The sequence below is a fragment of the Oncorhynchus nerka genome, linkage group LG21 (assembly GCF_034236695.1).
Source record: "Oncorhynchus nerka isolate Pitt River linkage group LG21, Oner_Uvic_2.0, whole genome shotgun sequence".
Lineage (NCBI taxonomy): Eukaryota > Metazoa > Chordata > Actinopteri > Salmoniformes > Salmonidae > Oncorhynchus > Oncorhynchus nerka.
Window position 1 is genome coordinate 24121025 of NC_088416.1, and position 21440 is coordinate 24142464.

Sequence of the window (21440 nt, forward strand, 5' to 3'; positions counted from 1 at the left end):
GGAAATGGTCTTAAGTGTAAACTAAAGATACTGTAGTTTGGAGGAATGTTTTTCCAAGTGAAGAGACCATAATATTTCAGCACACAAGAGAATAAATGTTCAAATTGAGTCACAATAGTTCCCCGGGTCCTTTGTACAAGGAACTACATTCTGCCCAGACTAAAGCTTTGTGGTTTGAGGGAACAAGACAAGCAGGGGTTGTTCCATGCCTTAAACAGACCACACAAATGAAGTAAATTCATCAAGATGAATAGTTTAATACAAAATGTACATTTATTGTTCTTCGATACATTTTTGCGAGGCATGCCATCAACATTTATTCATTTCAATGTAACGTCCACCTGGACACAAGTGCAAACCTGCCTGAAATTCCATGAGCAGTAACCAGGAATAAAGTCATAAGTACAGAGTCAAGATAAAAAATAAACAAAAACAAAAAAGGAGGCATACAATAATTATTAAAATGTTCATACATTATGGATATTAAAATATTTTACAGATTATTCTTACACTATCAAACAATATACACTTCAGTACTTTTTGAGAAGCCCTCAAGAGTAAGTGATCTTCACTCAAACACCACATATCCAAAAGGAGCTTTCTTCAAAGCCTTTCAATTGGTTGCAAATCATTGAATCCTAGTCACTTCCTCTTCAAAAAGACAATCGGGTTCACAAAGCCTGAAGAAAGGGAAATATATTGTGACATATCCAACATGGCAAACTGATATTTCAAACATGAGTACATGGAAATTGTGCAACAATAGCAAAAAAAAATTCTCTCACAAGAATAAACAGAAACACAACAGGTGAACTATATGGCACTTGGTGGAAACAAGTGATGGAAATATATTAACAATAGATGGTGGGAAGTGGCCATGTACATTTGTGTCTTAATTAATCATTCAACTAAACTGTGCTTTTTGAGCCATTTCATCAAGACTTTGGTTATTACTTTGACCATTTGTCTAGTTCATTCTTAAAATAAAAAAAGTGCTTTAAATTGACATCAAGATTGTCCTTACCACTAAACAAAGGATGTGATTTAATTAGATTGGTGATTGAGATGGCTTTCCATGTTTTGGGGGCCTGAAGTGGTCATATGAACAAACAAAATCAGAGAGGACTATTTAACCCTTCTGACTGGTTTCTGTGAGGGCACTCCCCGAACACAGTCCGTCAGTTAGGTTTCCGTTGCTGCGTAGGCAGCATCTCATCTAGGCACATCTGTCTAACCACATAGGCATCCTTCATAATCAACATCATCATGAAAGGCATTTAAGGCTCAGACCTCAACAAAAGCAAAGTGGTTCTCAACTTCCTGTTGGCCAACGTCATTTCCTCTCAGGGTGAGCAGTTACATCCTCACAAAGGAGAGGAGAAGTACAGGTTCAAAGGTCAGTTAGGGAGTGGAACGTGAAGGGCAGCCAAGGTGAGAGCCAGGTTGATCGTGGGATCAACCCAGCCTGGGACAAAGTAGGACTCACAGAGTGCAGACCAGACCAAGTGAAGGATGAAGTCAGTCCTATTGTTCTAGTCTTCATAGCCGAGCACAAAGAACTGGCCTACTCCTTCCATTCACAGCACTCATACAGTTACAGTACCCTCGCTACACATGCATTAAAAGTGTGTCAGTGTGGCTCATTACCAGACACCACGCATCAGCACACTAATCAGCACAGGGTAACATGCATCAAACACGCATGGATTTACTGCACACGGTCAGCTGAGCTCAGACAGATATCACACATCCATCGCAGCAGTAGCAGCAGCACACATACAGAGTCAAAACAGAGCTGGAGGCCCTGCGTAGGACCAGACCAGGTCTCACTGGCTTCCAGACAGTGTCCATTCTGTGACAGCAGTCCAGTCAGTCACTACACACAGTGTCTAGTGGAACCCTTCCTCAGCAGATGAGCTCCTGTTGGATCTCTGGCAGTGCGGGGAAGGGCTCAGAAGTGAAGGAAAAGGCATTGCGGCCAGTCTTCAGGTCTACCTGACCGGGGCACATCAGGTACGAACCCATGCTCTCCAGCTCTGGGGAGGGTGCCGGGCTCTCAGGCTCAGACTCTGATTGGCTGGTCTCAGGCTCGTCCAATGAGGGTAGAGAGCTGGCATGGAGCTGGGTGTAAAGGTCAGCTGGTCCATTCAGCCAGGGGTGGTTAAGGCACTCTGCTGCAGTGGCTCTCTTCCTGTGGACACAGAGAGAGGATGCATGTCAGAACTCAAATCAATCAATGTCTAGGCAGCAAGGACTTTAATTAAAGCTTCTGTTCATCCCTTTTTAAAGTAAAACTGAAATAGCTAAGGTGAATATATGTAAAGGAAAGCCAATGGTAAAAAGGTGACAAATATGCAGTTATACAACTTCCTGTCCCTCCCCTTCCCCCAGACACTCTTCTTTCCCTGACAGTCTGTTTGAAAAACCACCAAAGCCCACTTTTTCATCCCAGCCTTTCCCCCTCTTTGGGATTACTCAGACACACAGGAATCTTTTCCACTTTTTTTTTGTTTTTAATACCGCCGATAATCTACAGCAATTAAATTATATTGAGTGAAGATTACGGCCCTGGATCACAGCGATAGACTACTGCTGTTTGTCATTGAGACATGATGACATACAGTATGTAGCCCATCTGTGCTGGACCACTTGGCCAAATAGTGACAGTGGTGACACAGAACGTGTTAATAGACGAAACGTAACAAGGACCAGTATCCTTATATTAAAATGGTTCACATACGTTACCACGCATCGGGAGACTTAACGAGGCTGTGCTGCAAGCAGCAGTATGAATGACAATCGCTCACATGTTAATTAGCGTTGAGCTCAATATGGGACATGTGGGAGAACATCCATCTGTCGGGCTGTGGCACTGAACTAATTGAGTATTGATTCTTGAACCTATCCTGTTCCTCACCTGGGGTTTTTGAGCAGCAGGGTCTTGATGAAGTCAATGGCGAGGGAGGAGACGCCCTCGAAGGCATCCTGGGAGTAGTCCACGTTGATCTGGGAGATGTTCAGGAAGGTCTCCTGCTTGTTGTCCCCCAGGAACGGAGACTCGCCCGTCAGCATGACGTAGGTCAGGACCCCTATGGACCTGAGAGATGAGGAGGGAAAGGTGTCAGACTACAAGACATGAGTATTTTTTCTCAGATTTCCACTGTGGAGCTGGCTGGTGATATCAATATTTTATGGCTTCTGGAAAAACCGAGATGTATTGAGGACACTAGCTGATATCTGCTTGACGCAGTCCATTTGGCTCATACTCACCACATGTCTGTCGCTATGCTGATGGGTTCATAGTTCAGGATCTCTGGAGCTGGAATAGCATAGACAACGCCAATTAGTCCTGATAAACATTTTTACAGTACTGAAGTTAAGAATTGCTTATCCATCTTCCTTATTGATATAGACCGACTGCAGAAGCCAGGACTCACCCACATACTCCGGGGTGCCCAGGATCTCTCGGACTTCTGTCACATTGTCCATGCGTCTGGACAGGCCAAAGTCCACGATGCGGATATCACCCAGTGGGATGGCACTGGTCAGCAGGATGTTCTGGGGCTGAGGGGAGAGACCGAGATAAGACAGATGAGACCAAATCCAAAGAGTGCGTGGTAAGTGAATTGACAGAGGTCACATACCATGCTTGATAGATTGTGAATCAGTAGAGTAGTCATTGAGACTCAAGGCCTCCCACTATAAAGAGTCTAATCTACCTCTACATGAATAAGCCAAACCCACAGAGTGTACAGCCCCAGAGGGATTCAATTTGGTGACATCAATATCACTAAACCAGGTTCATCCCCTTAGCCTATTAGATGATTCCAAGGAAAGGTGGGATGTCTTGGAGGGCCTATCAGATTAGATGGCTCCTATAGCATGTATAATGCTTAACCTCTGGGTCATACTGGCTAGATTCCTGGCCTGGGGCCTCTGGCCAGGACATCTTGGAGGACCAAGTGGCGCAGTGGTCTAAGGCACTGCATCGCAGTGCTAGAGCCATCACTACAGACCCAGGTTCGATCCTGGGCTGTATCACAACCAGCTATGATCGGGAGTCCCATAGGGTGGCGCACAATTGGCCCAGCGTCGTCCGGGTTAGGGGAGGATTTGGTGGGGTAGCAGTCATTGTAAATAACTTGTTCTTAACAGACTTGCATAGTTAAATAAAAGGTCAAATACATTTTAAAAAGCTAGGATAAATGAAAGAGCAAGAGACACAGACCAGAGCCTGAGACAGCCAGCGACATTTCACCAGGAATAGATTTAATACCGTCTATCACTGGGGGAGGAGAAAAAGAAAATGGGGAGCCAATAAAATCTAGTCTGGGGACAGAGTCGGTTCAGTCCCCCTCACTCAAAAACTGAGTCATAAACCCCTCTGGAACAGAGGAGGGTTTCTTCATATATATATGGCAGGCAGGTTATATATATATATATATATAAAAAACCTGCCTGCCAAGTTCTAACACGCTCCAAAACAGTGTTTTTTTTTGTCATCATTATCAACAACAAATATTTTTGACATCACTGGGCAGACAAAACAAACCTATAAAAGACGTACAGCTTTTGTTCTGTGTCACAACCCTGCAGTATTTGACAAAATAAGTTCTACAGAGAGAGAGAGAGAGAGAGAGAGAAACCAGACCCTGACAGGGTTCATTTGTAAGAGCGGGAACTCCGGGGACGAAAACTATGCAGCATTCACATAAAAACAGTTGTCACTCGTTAAAAGCTAACAGAGTAACTCAGATGGGCGTCTTGATTTGCTAGACAAGTCCCATGTACAGGGAGAGTTATTGCTCTGCCACATTAAGGGGTTCTCATTGCTTAAGGGGAGCAATATGGCAGTTGAGAAACAGCCGACCATTCCAGGGGTGCCCAGGTTTTTTTTTGTGTTTAAAAAAACCCCCAAGTCTCTCGCATTGACAGCCGTAACTAGTAGCCGATTTGGTTCTGGGTGACGAGATGAGCTTTCTACTGACCTTCAGATCCAAGTGGACCACGTTGTTGCGGTGCAGACAGGCCACGCCGGTGAGGATCTGTCTGGCCAACCTGATCACATCCTTCTCTGTGAAGGCCTCGTCGTTCTCCGCAACACACTGGTTGAAGATCTCTCCACCGGCAGCACTGGAAAACACAGAGGCAAATGGAGGATCAAAATAGAGCCGCAGCGATGAGACGAACAAACAGTACATGTTAATTATATCTGTACTTTGTTACATGGGCTGCCGTAATTGATTGCTGATGATGCATTGTAAAGCATTTACACTCATGAATAGTATAAACTGTATACATTGTAAATCACTGCATTTGTACCACTATCAAATCAAACATGACGACAATGCCAGCCACACCCCTGTCCCGTTATATCACACAGTGAAGTGTGGCGAGCCCTAGCCCGTGATTTTTTTATTTTTAAAGTTACGCCACTGGTCCGGTGGTTCTTGTACTTTGGGCTTGGGAACAGGGTCAGTTCTCCACATCCACACACAAAGCATGTGACCCCTGCCTGTGGCACTCTGACGTTCCCGCACGGAAATCAGAAGAAAAATGGTGCCTCCCTGACCTCAGCTGACTCGAGATACGAGGACCCATATCAGTCAGTGCCAGTCCCGGATAAGGCTTTCCAGAGTTACACACAAATTCCAGATCAGTTAAGTCACAAACAAAAAACGAAGGGGAAAGAATTTCAACTCTATCGAACTCGAGATCCCTGTCGTATAATAAAGAGTTACCTAAGACGTAAGACCGTGACAGCACACTGAAACGAACCCATAGTTTTAAAGTAGTGGATAGGACACTAAATTGCAGGGATTACCACCACACACTGCTGTGTCACTCCCCAAAATTGGAAGGGGGGGGGGGGGTTGTCCTATTTTTTGGGATCCACTTAGAAAATAGAAAGGCTAATTACCAAACTAAAATGGCGACTTCAGTTTTGTTAAGGCAAAATCCTGGTTTGTCAATCCTTGTCTAACAGTGGTAAGCGATGCCGTCTGGGACACGGCACATTTGTGTTGGATGCTTCTCCAAAGCATATGAAAAGCCTAGAGAGAGAGGACGCTTGCCAAATAGCACAGCCGCGTGTGGGGGATTTAGTCAGCACACATGGTTTTTATCTGGAGAGGAAATCTGCGACCATGGCCCGGGCATAACTGTTACATAACCACACCATCTAATCCCTGGGTAGCCTCGCACCTTCACCTTTACTGTCCTCAGCTGCGAAAATATCAGGTTCTGTTTTTCTGGATATCCATCATTGGGCCATATAAATCCCCTTTCGTTTGGGGCTCCACACATTTATTTCTGGCCGTCTCTTCTGACCTGACCCCCCCCCATGTATACCAAATGTGCATAGCAGGCCTAGTTTACCAGTTTTGGGGGGGTAGAGAGGAAATGAGAGACATCAGTGTGTCGTTGGAAGCATGGCTTTGATTTATGCTTGCTGACAACTGCATGATCATTTATTTATTTTTTTAAGCTAACTGATCATGCCACTCATTGTTCATCTGTTTTATGTGCTGAATCTCAATGTAATACAATTGACTCAAATAGGTCTAATTATCCCACCCCTTCTTTTCCCCGTTTGAACTAATTACCAATAGGCGGAAACAAAAAGGTACCCTCCAAAATACTTCAATAAACTCATCTAGGAGGAGACGAGGCTTTTAGTACGAACAAGAGACATCCTGTAAAAATGACATGGACTGAGGACATACACATGATGGCGGGAGATGTATGGTCTCATTTCTCCCTCTATGCCTCAGTGGACCAGTCTCCCCACTGTCAGTCAGCAGACAGGCGACATGGAATGGTTTCCATCCACTTAAGACAGAAGAACAGCGCAGAGTCCCATCAAAGAGACTCACAGTAGCCGTCACTCGGAGAACAACAGGATTGGGCAGAGGGCAGGCAAAGAGCTACTTGAGAACGAGCTGAAGACAGATGAGCCATGAGTTCTCAATGAGAGGAGAATGATATTGGTTAGTCTGCACTTAAGATCTCCAGGAATAGGCATTATGCTCTTGCTGGCTAGCTACCAAACAGAGAGAAGCTCAAAGCCTACTACTGATCACTTCTCACAGGGCCTGTGTGTTGACTGCATTGTGTTCTCGGTACAGTACATAGACTCTGGTTTCAGAGTTGTCATCATTTAGATGGGATTATGCTGTGACAACTCATCCTCCGTTACAGGAGACTTGATGTGTCAAACCTTACTAGAATGAAGAGAATTTCGAAAATTGGAATACAATTAATTAGACCGCCCTCATCCTCAAAAACACTTTTACTAGTTCCTAAAAAGATCTTCTGAAGACGTTATTGCAGTTTTAAATGAAAGCCAATCCATGCCAGACAGTGGAGATGTGTATCAAAGACTTACATAATCCATTGACTGCATACATTTGAAGTGACAAAGACAAAATGGCTGACATGGACTGGAGGGGAGGGTTTCAATACCCACGTAAAAACATTGGATACCATTACACTTCAGGATGAAAGCAGAATTAAGAGGACAGGGGGGAAGAAGAAAAGACCACCCTCATTCCCAATTAGAGGGGCTGAAAAACTGTTGTAGAAAATAATTACCTCAGGAATGATTCCATCAGCGCTGAAAGATCAAGCTCGAGTGAATCAAAGTGATACATTTTCATAAACATACCCGTGTAAAGCTTTAAAGCTGCTCTAGGGTTATGATTGGCCGGGCAATCTGTGGACCGGACTGCCATTCCCAAGACTATCCGATTGCCTGTATTTGGTTAGGATTTTGAGTTCCTCTTATCTGAAGTTACCTCAGTTTACAACAGTGTCATGAGTTCAAGGCCTCTGAGGTGAAACAGCTGAGTACAGTATTCACAACACTTGTATCTTGTATTGTTTGCCAGATGATAAACAAATATGTAGTGACTGAGGGTTGGACCAAACCTTAGTTTTTCAAGGTCACAGTGTACGCACAGCTAATTTTCCCACATATAATGTAGACCTCTAGAAATGCACCTGCACAATACTGTATTTAAAAAATAAATAAAAATGTTTACCCCCTTTTCGTGGTATCCAATAGTTACCATCTTGTCTCATCGTCACAACTCCTGTACGGGCTCGGAAGAGACGAAGGTCGAAAAGCCATGCGTCCTCCGAAACACAACCAAGCCACACTGCTTCTTAACACAGCGCCCATCCAACCCGGAAGCCAGCCACACCAATGTGTCGGAGGAAACACCATGCACCTGGCGACCTGGTTAGCGTGCGGCCCGCCACAGGAGTCGCTAGTGCGCGATGAGACAAGGATTTCCCTGCCGGCCAAACCCTCCCTAACCCGGACGAAGCTAGGCCAATTGTACGTCACCCCATGGACCTCCCGGTCGCGGCCGGCTGCGACAGAGCCTGGGCGCGAACCCAGAGTCTCTGATGGCACAGCGATGCAGTGCCCTAGACCACGGCGCCACCCGGGAGGCCCGCACAATACTGTATTTGTCAATATGACCAAAATATAAGAGGTTTGGTCTCATCCTAGAGGGTTGTTTGATCTCTGGAAACACCATGGGTTTTCCTTGACAAGACATGTAGAGAGTTGGGAACACACAGATGACAAGCGAAGGTTTGTTGGAGAACCATTGAAGAAATGTAAGTCATGCAACTATTCACCACCATCAGAAGCAGGCCATGGACTATGCCTCGAGTACGGAAAACCATTATGATTAAGCCGTCAAAATGCGTTCTAAGCAGAGATGACACAGGTTCATTTCTCATCAAAAGTGCCATTTTCGTTTAGACTAGTCGTTGTGTGGCGTTTGTGGTGCTCGCGCAGACTGGTTTTAAAAACTTACTGATGAGAAAAATGTAGTTTATCGTTTCCATTTCTCATAAGTTGCGTGGGGATGTGGTTGTGGCTATGTGCAGACCAATGTGTGCCAATGTGTGAGTATGAGTATGCTACTTTGTGTGTGTGCTACTTTTGGGAGCGTCACTAACGGCTTCTATGTAAACCCACAGGAAATGGAACATTATTCTCTGGTTTGCAGCAAAGCTAGCCCACGCTGAGGTCAGAGAGCCCTTTAACAGAGTTAAAAAGTTCACAGTCATACAGGCTGCAACAGCATCTCAATGGCTGCAGATTGCCAAGTTAGTAGGGGATTTCAACTAGGAACCATAACCTACATTGGGATCTGGATGAACATAGGCCTAGAAGAATCTCTCAAACTTTCAGATAGACAAAGGACGACAGCACAGGGAAGCGCAAAGTTATCTGGCAGCTAGTGCAGGGCTATGGACCAGTGCCTGCCCCTGCAGAGCTGACCCACTGAAGGCATGAATTAGTGGCTCTGCTTCCTCTTTTCACACTGGGGTCCAAGATCAAGCACACACACACACACACACACACACACACACACCCCCCCAGTGTGAAAAGAGGAAGCAGAGCCACTATTTGGGGCTGGTAAAAAGCATGACGAAATAAATTGACTGATGCTAGCTTTCCTTAAAAATGTATCACGTGACAAATAACTTATTCTCAAGAATCTTCTAGATCGAGTCCTTTGGCCCATCTTCGTCTGTCTGTTTACAGGAACACTGACACAATCAGTCAGACAAGGTAACGAGAATCGGGAATGTGGCTATGAGCACAGCGACCAACCACAGGGGAGTTATCATTGCCTTATAAGGTTACAAGGTTCAAGCAGGCCTGCGCGTGTTTGGTGTGCGTGCACACGCAGCTGTTTTTAAAGGTGAGAACCTCTTGAGTGACACGCAGCTGCTTCCTCAGAAGACAGCAAAAACACAGGAAGTCGGCGTGTGAGGGTTAGACTGGAGAGATGTAATCTACTATTTCGCAAGAAACTCAACGCTCTGACATTCACGTCACTCAACATCCTGTCTACGCAAGATCTCATGCGGTTTTGAAAAAAATAAAATAATAATCACGTTAAAAAAAATCCCATGTTTTATATAAGCAGAATACATTTTGACTCAGGCGACCACATCAAATCAAAACCCCTCGAAACTACGCAGAAATAGAAAAACCTGCAGAGACGGAAAGTTATTTCAGCAAATGGCGCATAATGGTTTCTCATTTCCCCCCTCATTAGAAACCTTATCATTTCATCCCATTTTTTCCTGGCAGTGCTGCATTGTGGTGGAGCATCAACATATACGGAGTTTAAAAGGTCTTCTAGATTACCATCACCAGCATTTTCTCCCATCACTGGCGACATGAACTAAGGGCGGTGCAGAGATCCAAACACACACACGCACATACTGTACACACCACCTTTTTCCATGGTCTTTGCGTTTTGATGCATTACGAGCTCACTCACCACTCGAGGATGAGGATGATCTCAGAGTTGGTCTCGTAGACCTCATGCAGCGCCACCACATAAGGGTTAGCCTTGGCCGACTCCAGAACAGCGATCTCGTTGAGAATGTCCATGCGGCAGTCCTCACCCTTCCGACGCTTCCTCAAGAACTTGGCAGCGTGCTCCTTCCCTGTCGCCTTTTCAATGCACTTCTTCACCACAGCAAACTTTCCCCTGGGAAGAGAAAAATAGTGGGGGAAAGGGATATGTTGAATAATCAGAAACACAATTAACAGTTTCATTTACAGGAGGCTTACACGTTTGATTTAGTTGTCTTCAATGTCTTATCGGTAAATCTGATGGACTCTGGCCATGAACCTGCAGGGAGTATTCATGGGTAAGAAACAGCAATTACAGCACTGAGTGTTCCAAACAATGACACCAATAAAGCAAAACTTTTTTTTTTTTTTGCAGTGCAGCGAAACAGATGACAATAGGTAGGCTGCACAGGTCACTGAAAGACCACCAAGGAAAATGAAGAGGTGGACTGAGTGGTATTACAAAACAGAGGGATACACATGGAGTCATCTACCATTGTTATGCAATATAGGACTGATGATGAACACCAAGTGATAGGCTCCCTCATCAATGTAGTAAGATATCACTCTCTCCTCTTCCACAGTGGAGGGCTTGACAGGCAGGAGATAGGGGCGACGGTGGGCCTGAGTGGCTGTATGGACAGGCGGCGGGGGGGGGGGGTGATAAGATTAATAGCACTCTTTTAAAGGTCAACACAAAGAAAGGAGCGCAACAGCTGGGCTTGTTGTCTGTCCACAAGCCCCACGCCCAGAGAAAAGAAAAAAGGGGAATGTACAACCACAATTCTAGAATACCATCTGAGCATTCCATTTGCTGCTGCATTACATTGATGGATTCAGCAGAGGCGTTTCGGGCCAGGCTGCGGGTGTGGGCAGGAAATCCGATGTGTAGAATCACCCCACTGTGTCCAGCCTTCTACAAAACACCATCCCAGGACGATAAAGGAGCCTTGTACACGTCCCATTCTTACAGCGGCAGGGGACAAACGCAATTCCCAAACGCCTCCACCCAGACCCTGCATCTCCTCGGACAGCCACACAAAGGCCTGTGCAGGATGACCAGCAAACATGGCAGCCCCTGCACTAGGACCACCCACTTCCCTGGGGCTGGACTAGGGGAGATGGGGGTCCAGGAGACCACAGCGGTGTCCACCCAACCCCTGGATTTAAAAAAAAGATTTGTATTTTTTTAAAGGCCGGCGCAACGTCACTTAGCAAATCATTTGGCAACCCTGTTAGTGAATTTCGGCCTTCCCTCACTTTCCTGATTCAACTGACAACTATTTCTGCCATGTTACTTGACAAACACTGCTTTGGAGTCAGATGTCTCAGCCAGACTGAGCCTGGCAGTGAAAGGTAACCATTCATAGAAACTGCACAGGTAGACATACGGTTCTGCTATTAAAAGCCGTGCCTGTATGGAGAGGGATTGTCAGCTTGGTGCCGGTCATTTTCTAACATCTTTCCTCCAGGCTGGCGGTGCTGCAAAACCTAAGCCTGCTACTCCTCCTGGATATGTTAGCTGGCACAAGGCCATTCCCTGTGGGCTGTTCCTCCTTCCCCTTTCATCACTCACACTGGTTTCCCAGCCCTAGTGAGGATTGCTAGGGCACATTGTTCCAAATCAAAAGAACCAAACCATTCAAAGTCAAAGCCTTTGTCCTTTAATTAGCCAATTCCCCAAGTTCAGAGCAGCTACCTCTGTGCTGGGAACTGCCGATGAAATTAAAAGAAACCCCAGGCGATGCGGAGGAGCAACAGGAGGCCTTTTAAGATGGTGACAACAGGTCAAAGGTTGCTAAACTAGGCCATCATTACCCTGCTGTTTTCACACTGTCTGTAGTAACACACCAGAGACAAGAGCACAGGGGTTATAGGTGGATACAGACATACAATTCAACATGCTTCAATGTCTGACCCACCAAAGGACATTACTGCCAGCCTTCTCCTCGAGCAGGAAGCTGCTTCCAAAAGACAGTCGGACAGAAACCACGTCTGCCGCTTGAAGGTTGTCTTTAACATTCTGTGTAAATCCCAAATAAAATGCAATTATGCATAAGACACCAACACCTGATTTGCAGATCCATCATGATGCAGCTTCACGACTGCATGTATGTGGTGTGTCAATCTTCAAAATCAACAGGGGACCATAAAAGGACGTTCATTCAGTATGCATAGACACCAACCCAGAAACTTGTGGTGGTGATGGCACTAATCTAACTGAGAAACTGTTTCCCCCCTGGGGTCTGTTTCTCAAAAGGGGAGTGACTCATGTCTGGAGAGCACAGACAGCTGATCGCCTTCAGCTGCCTCGCTCACACAAACTCCCCTCAAACACAAAAACCCACACATTGTTGTTAATGACAACCCCTTTGCCATCCTTCTAAATCATAGTGAAGATGTCCTCAGATATTTAGTGAAAATCTAGGCTAACTATTTGACCTAGAAACAGGGACCTGTTCCAACCAGTTCAAAGTCAATACCTTTCATGTCAACTTGCCCTCAAAGTCAAAACTCTTCTACTTTATCAAAATGCCTGATTTGTGTGAACATATTTACAGAGGGGGGGGGGGGTCATTGAAGGGAAGCAATCAGGGGCAGATATCAGAAGTCAAAGGTGTTATTGCGGAAATCCGCTCCAGCAGGGGCCACAATGTCTCACATAGTGGAGAGGGGGGGGTGGGATCCATGCTTCATCTTCTACTGGCCATCTAATCTTGACAAGTTGCTCTCCTGGCATCCAACACAGCTCACATTCCTGCACTTAATGGGATTTATGAGGCCAGATCAGGATGTTGTGGGGGCGAGGAAGTAATGGGAGGAGGATGAGGAGGAGGAGAGAGAGAGATGGGGGTAGAAGGAGTGCCGGGAGGACGCTGGGCTCTCTCAGAGCTCAAACAGCCCCCCCAGGTCCTGGCTGCTGGCCCAGGATGTCCCATGGTGTCTGACAGGGAAATCTGGCTGCTACCAACTGGCAAAGAGTCTTTATTTACCACCCGACTGCATACTATCAAGAAAAGAAAGAAATTAAATACCTCCCCATCTCCCTATGAAGTTATAAAGGACGGTTGCATGGGGTATTGGTACAATATCACCCGAGACAGAAGCAATGTGATGACCCAAGTCCAGATGATACAATAACCCCAGTCAACAGGTTCCAGATAAAACATTCTCCATGTGTATTGGACCTGGGGAGTTTAAAAATCTGAGACCTCCCCATTCAACTCCCTTGGAATGCACACATGTTAGTGTCTGGGTTCAAATGCATGGTACGTCACACTCGCTCATCTGTGGAGAACAACAGGGGGCCGGAGCAGGGCGGTGATGGTAATTACACGTTATCCCGCACTCTGACCCCCAGGACAAAACAGGGCTGATTGGCAGGGAAATAGCCCACTGTAACAGACCCAAACAAACAGCCATGGGTGAGGCTGTAGGCATGGTCTGGATCCTGGGATTTAAAAATAATTTAAAAAAATAATAGCAAACATCTCTTCCTGTGTTAATTTGTGTATGCCAGAGATTCCTTGGTGGAGGTAGAGATCGGGAGCTACTGAGTCCAGGGATGGCACATGTAGGTCAAACCATATTTCATGCTAATAATTCTGGGGCTGGTAAAATGCATCGCATATTCACCCTTCTACCGACGGCCCCCACAGCAGTAGCAATTAAAGAGGGGAGATATAGGGATTTAGGGTAAAGTTCTCCTCTGACATCTCAATTCAGTTTATAGGGGACAGAAAGTGCCACAATTGAAGGAGAATCAAGCATTTCGCTACACTCGCATTAACATCTGCTAACCATGTGTATGTGACAAATAAAATTTGATTTGATTTGACATGTGATTGCTCGAGGCTGGGATGAATTCCAAATGAAGGACATTTTTGTTGTGCTAGTGTTGATACTGTATGTGTATCATGAGCAGAAAAATGGTCCCGTTTTAGAATTAAGTAACATTCAACATACCATCTGCCCCAAAATAAATCACCACTTAGAAAAACAAGGTTAAATTAGCATCGCATTTATCAACTCCTTACTCAGCCATGAAAAAAAGTAGCCTACAAACCAAAACCAGTTCTCAGACCACAAGGGGCATAATTATGATGCTCTTTATTGTGACTGAAAATATGTGACTGCGCAGTTGTCAGTCAGGTGGACTCCCAAGAACACCTACAAGATCATGAACAGAGACAGAAGAGGGAGTGAGACAACCAACTCGCTGTTTTTTTCTGGTTCAATGAAAGTAAATGAACAACTAAGTAGACCAGACCCAGCTGCTAGTGCATGTGTGTGTCTATGGGAGACATACCCAGTTAAGTAGACCCGAACTGACCATTTTTGTCAATGGTAAACGTGTGAGTGAATTATCATAATTTATCCACCATCTTTGTCATGAACACCTTTCAGAATGATCTACCCATGCAATTGTGCATTAGCTGTTATCATAATTGAACAGAGCTCGTTAATACCAACTTTTTTTATACCAATTTCGCATTATTATGTACGTAAATCCTACCACTCCATTTAGTATGAAAGGATTCATATGGTAGGTATTCATTTGTGGCTGTCCATCATCCATTTAGTATGATATGTTACGAACTGCAATTCATACAATATGTTACAAATTTGCAAAAAGTTTGATATTTTATGAATTCCAATTTGTTGTTGTTGCTAACGTTAGCTAGCTGCTAATGTTCACTAGGCTAGGAGTTAGGGTTATGAGTCAATGGTGGAAAAGTACTCACTTGTCATACCTGAGTAAAAGTAAAACTAACTTCATAGAAAGCTCAAGTGATAGTCACCCAATAAAATACTACTTGAGTAAAAGTACTTCGTTTTAAAATGTACTAAAGTAACAAAAAAGGTCAAATAAATCATTTCAAATTCCTTCTATTAAGCAGCCCAGATGGCATAATTACATTTGGCATTAGTAGATAGCCAGGGTACACTCCAGCACTCTATAAATGAAGCATGCGTGTTTAGTGAGTCCACCAGATCAGAGGCAGTAGGGAGGACCTCTTGATAAGTGTGTTAATTGGACCATTTTCCTGTCCTGCTAAGCATTCAAATGTAATGACTACTTGTGTATCAGGGGAAATGTATGGAGTAAAAAGTTACACCCCCCCCACACACACAAAAAAAACATATTGTACTTATGTACTTTACACCACCGTTAGGAGTTAAGTTAAAGGGTTACGGTTAGAGGAAGGATTGGCTAACATGCTAGGTCGTTGCAAAGTAGCTAAAATGTTAAAGTTGTTTGTGATGGCAATCCAACACACATGCTAGACGTTCACGTTATACGCCTGGCCAACCAACCTTTTTTTGTTGCCATAAGTAACCATACCAAAAGTAACATTTCATACTAATTTGAGTGTCCAGAATTACGTGTACTATGTTACGTCTAGTCTTTGAGACCAGGCTGGTTATACTTAAAGAAATATGAGGGCTCACACAAAGAACACATCCCACAGATTTCCCTTACAACAAAAAATGCCAACCACACAAAACAATTCAATGGGCGCAGATCGAGAGTTCTCCATGGCAGTGCCCGCGCCACTCATCCGGATTGGGCCGACAAGGTGAAATGTTCACTTACTCCCGTTTGCACGTGCAGAGAGAAAATGACAAACATTTCAAATGTGTAATTCCTCACTTGAAATAATTAACAGTGCGTTTACCCCGGCCTCCCCGTGTTTATTTCGCACTGCAGCACGCATTGACATCTATTCTCTCATCATTTCATGATCTGGACAGGGTAATTTATTAAACATTTCACCCGACTTACCTGCCCAATTCTCTGCCAAGCAACTCATAATTGCTCGTGAAAGGATCGGTCCTAATTCTCGTGTGAATCTTCGTCACCATCCCGTTCTTGTTCATCATTGTTATTGCAGTCCGATTGGAGAGAGAGAAAATATATTTCCTTGACAGAAGTTATATTAGCTGTTCAATAATTTCAAGTTAATTTCATGACAAAAAAAAATATAGAGAAAGCTAAATAAACAGGAAAATAAGTTGTAATGAAACTTCAGAACAGCAAACTTCTCAGCACCAAAACAATCCCCAGGTTAATTCTGTGACCCTCAGGAATAGACAGATGAATCATTGAAGTATGAAGGAACTACTAATACACCGCAGCTGTAATCAAGCCAAGCGCTGTATGTTAGTTTGCTTGTAGATAGACAGTCCCAAAAATTATCTCTATCGCAGAGCCAGCCTTTCTCAGTGACGCTGTGCCATGAAAGCCAATCGTAATTTGGCTTTGTTAAGGGGAGGGTTAAAGTCAGTGCGCATACTACGACACGGCTGATAGACAGGCACTAGCCTACTTGGGGTGGCATTCAACAGATTGCCTACTCTTACTGCCTCAGTAGATGTCTTTAAAATAAATGGACACAGCTACACCTCTAATGCAGGTAGTAAGTAACCAAACTTTAGCGCCTACTGCTTAGATTTTGCAACACACACACACACACACACCTAAAAACAATACGAGTTTGATGTAACAGAAACATGCTGTAGGCAAGTGAGCAATCAAATGTGTCAATCATTACTTTGGGAAAGATTTGACCAATCAAGGCATGCATCTCTCCCACATATACTGCAATTATGGCAGTCAGTTAGACTGCCCATGGGGCATGATGCTAGGAACTGCTCTTCTCTCATCCTGAACATGTGTCCTTCACCTCTGCACTGGGAGTGGCACATTTTATGTCAGTGCCCCTGCCCTGCTGCCTGTATCTGGCAAGAATGCACAACAGGTCCCCATCCATTGGCAGCTTATTCATGGAAGACAGATGCAGACAAAGAACACACAAAGTAGAAACTACCATGGCCTGAAATATCATGGCCCGTAGCAATGTTAAAGTCCAAAATAACTTGAAAAGTAGGGCAGTCGTCAAGGATCACAGTTTTCACTTTATCTTATAATTACATAATTTAATCAGGACCCAAAATAAGAAGAAAGCATCCCTCCCTCCCTGGGCTGCCACAGTGGAGACCCAGTATATTGGACAGCCACAGTGGAGACCCATAATATTGGGCAGCCACAGTGGAGACCCATAATATTGGGCAGCCACAGAGGACACCCAGTAAATTGGGCAGCCACAGTGGAGACCCAGTATATTGGGCAGCCACAGTGGAGACCCAGTAAATTGGGCAGCCACAGTGGAGACCCAGTATATTGGGCAGCCACAGTGGAGACCCAGTAAATTGGGCAGCCACAGTGGAGACCCAGTATATTGGGCAGCCACAGTGGAGACCCAGTATATTGCCAGCCACAGTGGAGACCTAGTAAATTGGGCAGCCACAGTGGAGACCCAGTATATTGGGCAGCCACAGTGGAGACCCAGTATATTGGGCAGCCACAGTGGAGACCCAGTATATTGGGCAGCCACAGTGGAGACCGAGTATATTGCCAGCCACAGTGGAGACCCAGTAAATTGGGCAGCCACAGTGGAGACCCAGTAAATTGGGCAGCCACAGTGGAGACCCAGTATATTGGGCAGCCACAGTGGAGACCCAGTAAATTGGGCAGCCACAGTGGAGACCCAGTATATTGGGCAGCCACAGTGGAGACCCAGTAAATTGGGCAGCCACAGTGGAGACCCAGTATATTGGGCAGCCACAGTGGAGACCCAGTATATTGCCAGCCACAGTGGAGACCCAGTCAATTGGGCAGCCACAGTGGAGACCCGGTATATTGCCAGCCACAGTGGAGACCCAGTATATTGGGCAGCCACAGTGGAGACCCAGTATATTGGGCAGCCACAGTGGAGACCCAGTATATTGCCAGCCACAGTGGAGACCCAGTATATTGGGCAGCCACAGTGGAGACCCAGTATATTGCCAGCCACAGTGGAGACCCAGTAAATTGGGCAGCCACAGTGGAGACCCAGTATATTGGGCAGCCACAGTGGAGACCCAGTATATTGGGCAGCCACAGTGGAGACCCAGTATATTGGGCAGCCACAGTGGAGACCCAGTATATTGCCAGCCACAGTGGAGACCCAGTAAATTGGGCAGCCACAGTGGAGACCCAGTATATTGGGCAGCCACAGTGGAGACCCAGTATATTGGGCAGCCACAGTGGAGACCCAGTCAATTGTGCAGCCACAGTGGAGACCCAGTCAATTGGGCAGCCACAGTGGAGACCCAGTATATTGGGCAGCCACAATGGAGTCCCAGAAAATTGGGCAACATGCATGGCAGGAATTCAGGCATCCTCATTAAGTAATTGCTGTTTACAACTGGCAGTAGAGCAGAGCAGAGTGAGTTGGCCCACGATGCAGCAGCACCAGACCTGGGCTAGGCTCCGTCCCCTAGGAAATTTGTCACCTAAGCGCCAGAGGCTTGCTGACGTCACGGCTGGCCTGGGCCGAGGATGTTCAATGTTATAGGGCTGAAGGCCCCTGTGTTGGGGTGGATTGCCCCATGGACAAACAGAGCTGGTCATTCTGTATGGAGATAGTTTTCCTACACAGCTGAGACACATCCCAGACAATAAAGGAGTGGGGGGTGGGGGTGGGGGGGGGTGGGGGGTTGAGGTTATGACCTCACTTTACAAATGGTGTAGAGTGGGAAGACCACATGTGGCAAGGTGCAATGTTGATCTTTATCAAGCCATAAAATTTGATTTGATTTGATTTGATTCATTCACAGGACCAGTCAGCTTACTGGGTATTGCTGTAGCAGGATGCAAATGTACTGCTGCTGCTGATGTTGAATATCAATCAATGGTGTCATAATGGTAGGAAACATAATTATCTTGAAACTGGGTGAGGCTTTGTTTTTGGACATGATAGCCCAATCCTCATTCTCTGTGTTTATACTGAAGGAGAGAGATATGTGAGCAGCTAAGAGGGAAATAACAGGAATGCATAAATAATGAAACAACAAAAGACAAATGGAAATAACCCAATCTAAAATATAGGTGTCTAGTTATGGTTGTCAGGTGGAAAATCGCCACTGGTCTGGTGCACAGTATTTAAGTAAACAAAATAGTATTTACTCTACTTTTTACTTTTACTAGTTCAGTACTTTTTCCACCACTGTATTCAAGTACATTTTAAACCATATACTTTTAGACTTTTACTCAAGTAGTATTTTACTGGGTGACTTTCACTTTTACTTGAGTAATTTTCTATTAAGGTTATCTTTACTTTAACTCAAGTATGACAATTTAGTACTTCTTCCACCACAGCACAGCACAGCACAGCACAGCACAGCACATCACAGCACAGACAAAGGATTTGTTTAAGGTTACAATACTAAACCTAATTTGTGTTGCCACAAATAGAGCTGTGAAAAGAGAGACTTTTTGAGAATTGGACATTCCAAAGGGCCTGTGAAGTCATTAAGGACCGGCGACTATGGGTTACATAACCCTGTAATGTTGCTGCCTGCCTCCTCAAATTGTTACCTTAAGTCTGGGCTGGGTGCGTTCCAAAGCCTTGACCCCCATCGCTATCACCCTGCATAAAACTGGGGTCAGAGTCCAGACAGGCAACGTTAGTGAGTGGGCTCTACTCGGCCCCTGAGACCTAATGAAAACATACCATTGAATTAGCCTACCAGTCTGCAGTTCAACTCACATACATACGAGATGTTCAGCTGTGACCTGGGGACCGTGAGTACTTTCAGAGGGACTGGAACCAATCGGTCTGGACTGCTGTCGGTTTTTAAAAAAACAACCTTTTACTTTAACAAAAACCCAGTTTATGTGTAAGATTTGGATCGGAGCTGATAGATAAAGTGTCAAAGTTATGTACCTGATGTTCTTCAATGGGCATTTGAATGGTTCTGTATATCAGGGGAAAACCTGAACTCTTAGCTATGTACCTAAGCTAAATGGTTCCATTCAGTAAAAGAGTAGCATAAACTTGTGTGCAAGTCTTACATGACCATACACAAGCACAAGTGAAAAAGAAACAAACAAGCACAGAGGTGTGGCTGGGCAGGTTGTCTCAGTCACAACATTGCAAATCCAATGACATCCAATAGCACTGAGAGACCAGCTAGAGTCACAGAAAAACATGTCAAGGCAAAGGGCCCTCTAAGTGAATCTTTCCTCACAAGACTGAGATCATGTGACACACAATCCTTCCTCACGTGAGGTGTCTGCCATCATCCGTGTGGAGGGAGAAAGGGATGAGTGTAATGTACCGGGGGAATTGGGAACTTAAAGAACAAGAGGAATGTGCGCTGCCAAGCACCCTTAGTTACAACTGCCTTTAAGTTAGTGAAACAGATCTTTTGTCCAAGTAATCAATATGAATATTTCTCCTCTTTTCTCTTTTTTTTAGAGCCACTAGGGTCTGTTAATGGGGATATTTGTTATAGAAGTGTTTTTCTCCCGAGGCCTAGACCCTGTCACATGCTGGTAGATAGGCATCTGCTGCTATTCCTTTATGAGGCTCCTCAGAAACCTTCGTGGAGTAGTTAAGTGGAGATCTTCTGCTTTGATAAACTACTGTGACTTTCATTTTCTGTCTGAGGGAAGGAACACCATGACCTTTTCTCTCTGTTTTGGTTGTTTTTTGACAGCGAGGGCGTTAGGGTGGCTGAGGCAGCATGTCCTGGACAGGCACCAGCAGGCAGGCAGGCAGGCGGTCTGAGGAGGGTGTGCCGTCTCCACACACGCCATGTGTGGTATCAACGATGAGAGGCATCGCATTTCAAAGCCCTATCTGACACACACTGAACATGTCTCTACACTCTTAGAAGAAGAAAACAGGTTCCAAAAGATTTCTTCAGCTGTCCCCACAGGATAGAGCCCTTTTTGTTTCCAATTAGAGCCCTTTTTGCTTCCAGGTAGAACCCCTTTGTGTTCCAGTTAGAACCATCTGTGGATCCTAAAAGGGTTTTTACCTGGAACCAAAAGGGTTCTTCCTGGAACAAAAAAAGGGTTATTCAAAGGGTTCTGCTATGGGGACAGCTGAAAAACCCATGTAGGTTCCTGATAGCACCTTTGTATGTAAAAGTGTCGAATTGACAGAGTGATGATGGGGTTTCTGGCACACTTATGTCTTTAGACATATGTCTT

General features: G+C 45.0%; 1 protein-coding gene across 1 annotated transcript; it reads right to left on the minus strand.

The window, feature by feature from the left end:
• Window positions 1–233: 233 nt before the first annotated feature.
• On the minus strand, window positions 234–16582 carry stk17al (serine/threonine kinase 17a like). Its single transcript, XM_029625370.2, has 7 exons — window positions 16182–16582; window positions 10317–10529; window positions 4989–5133; window positions 3438–3564; window positions 3271–3319; window positions 2918–3097; window positions 234–2191 (listed from the first exon to the last, which is right to left on the minus strand). Exons 1-7 carry the CDS (start codon window positions 16277–16279, stop codon window positions 1906–1908), a joined length of 1098 nt encoding a protein of 365 aa, XP_029481230.1. The 5' UTR covers window positions 16280–16582; the 3' UTR covers window positions 234–1905.
• Window positions 16583–21440: the final 4858 nt, after the last annotated feature.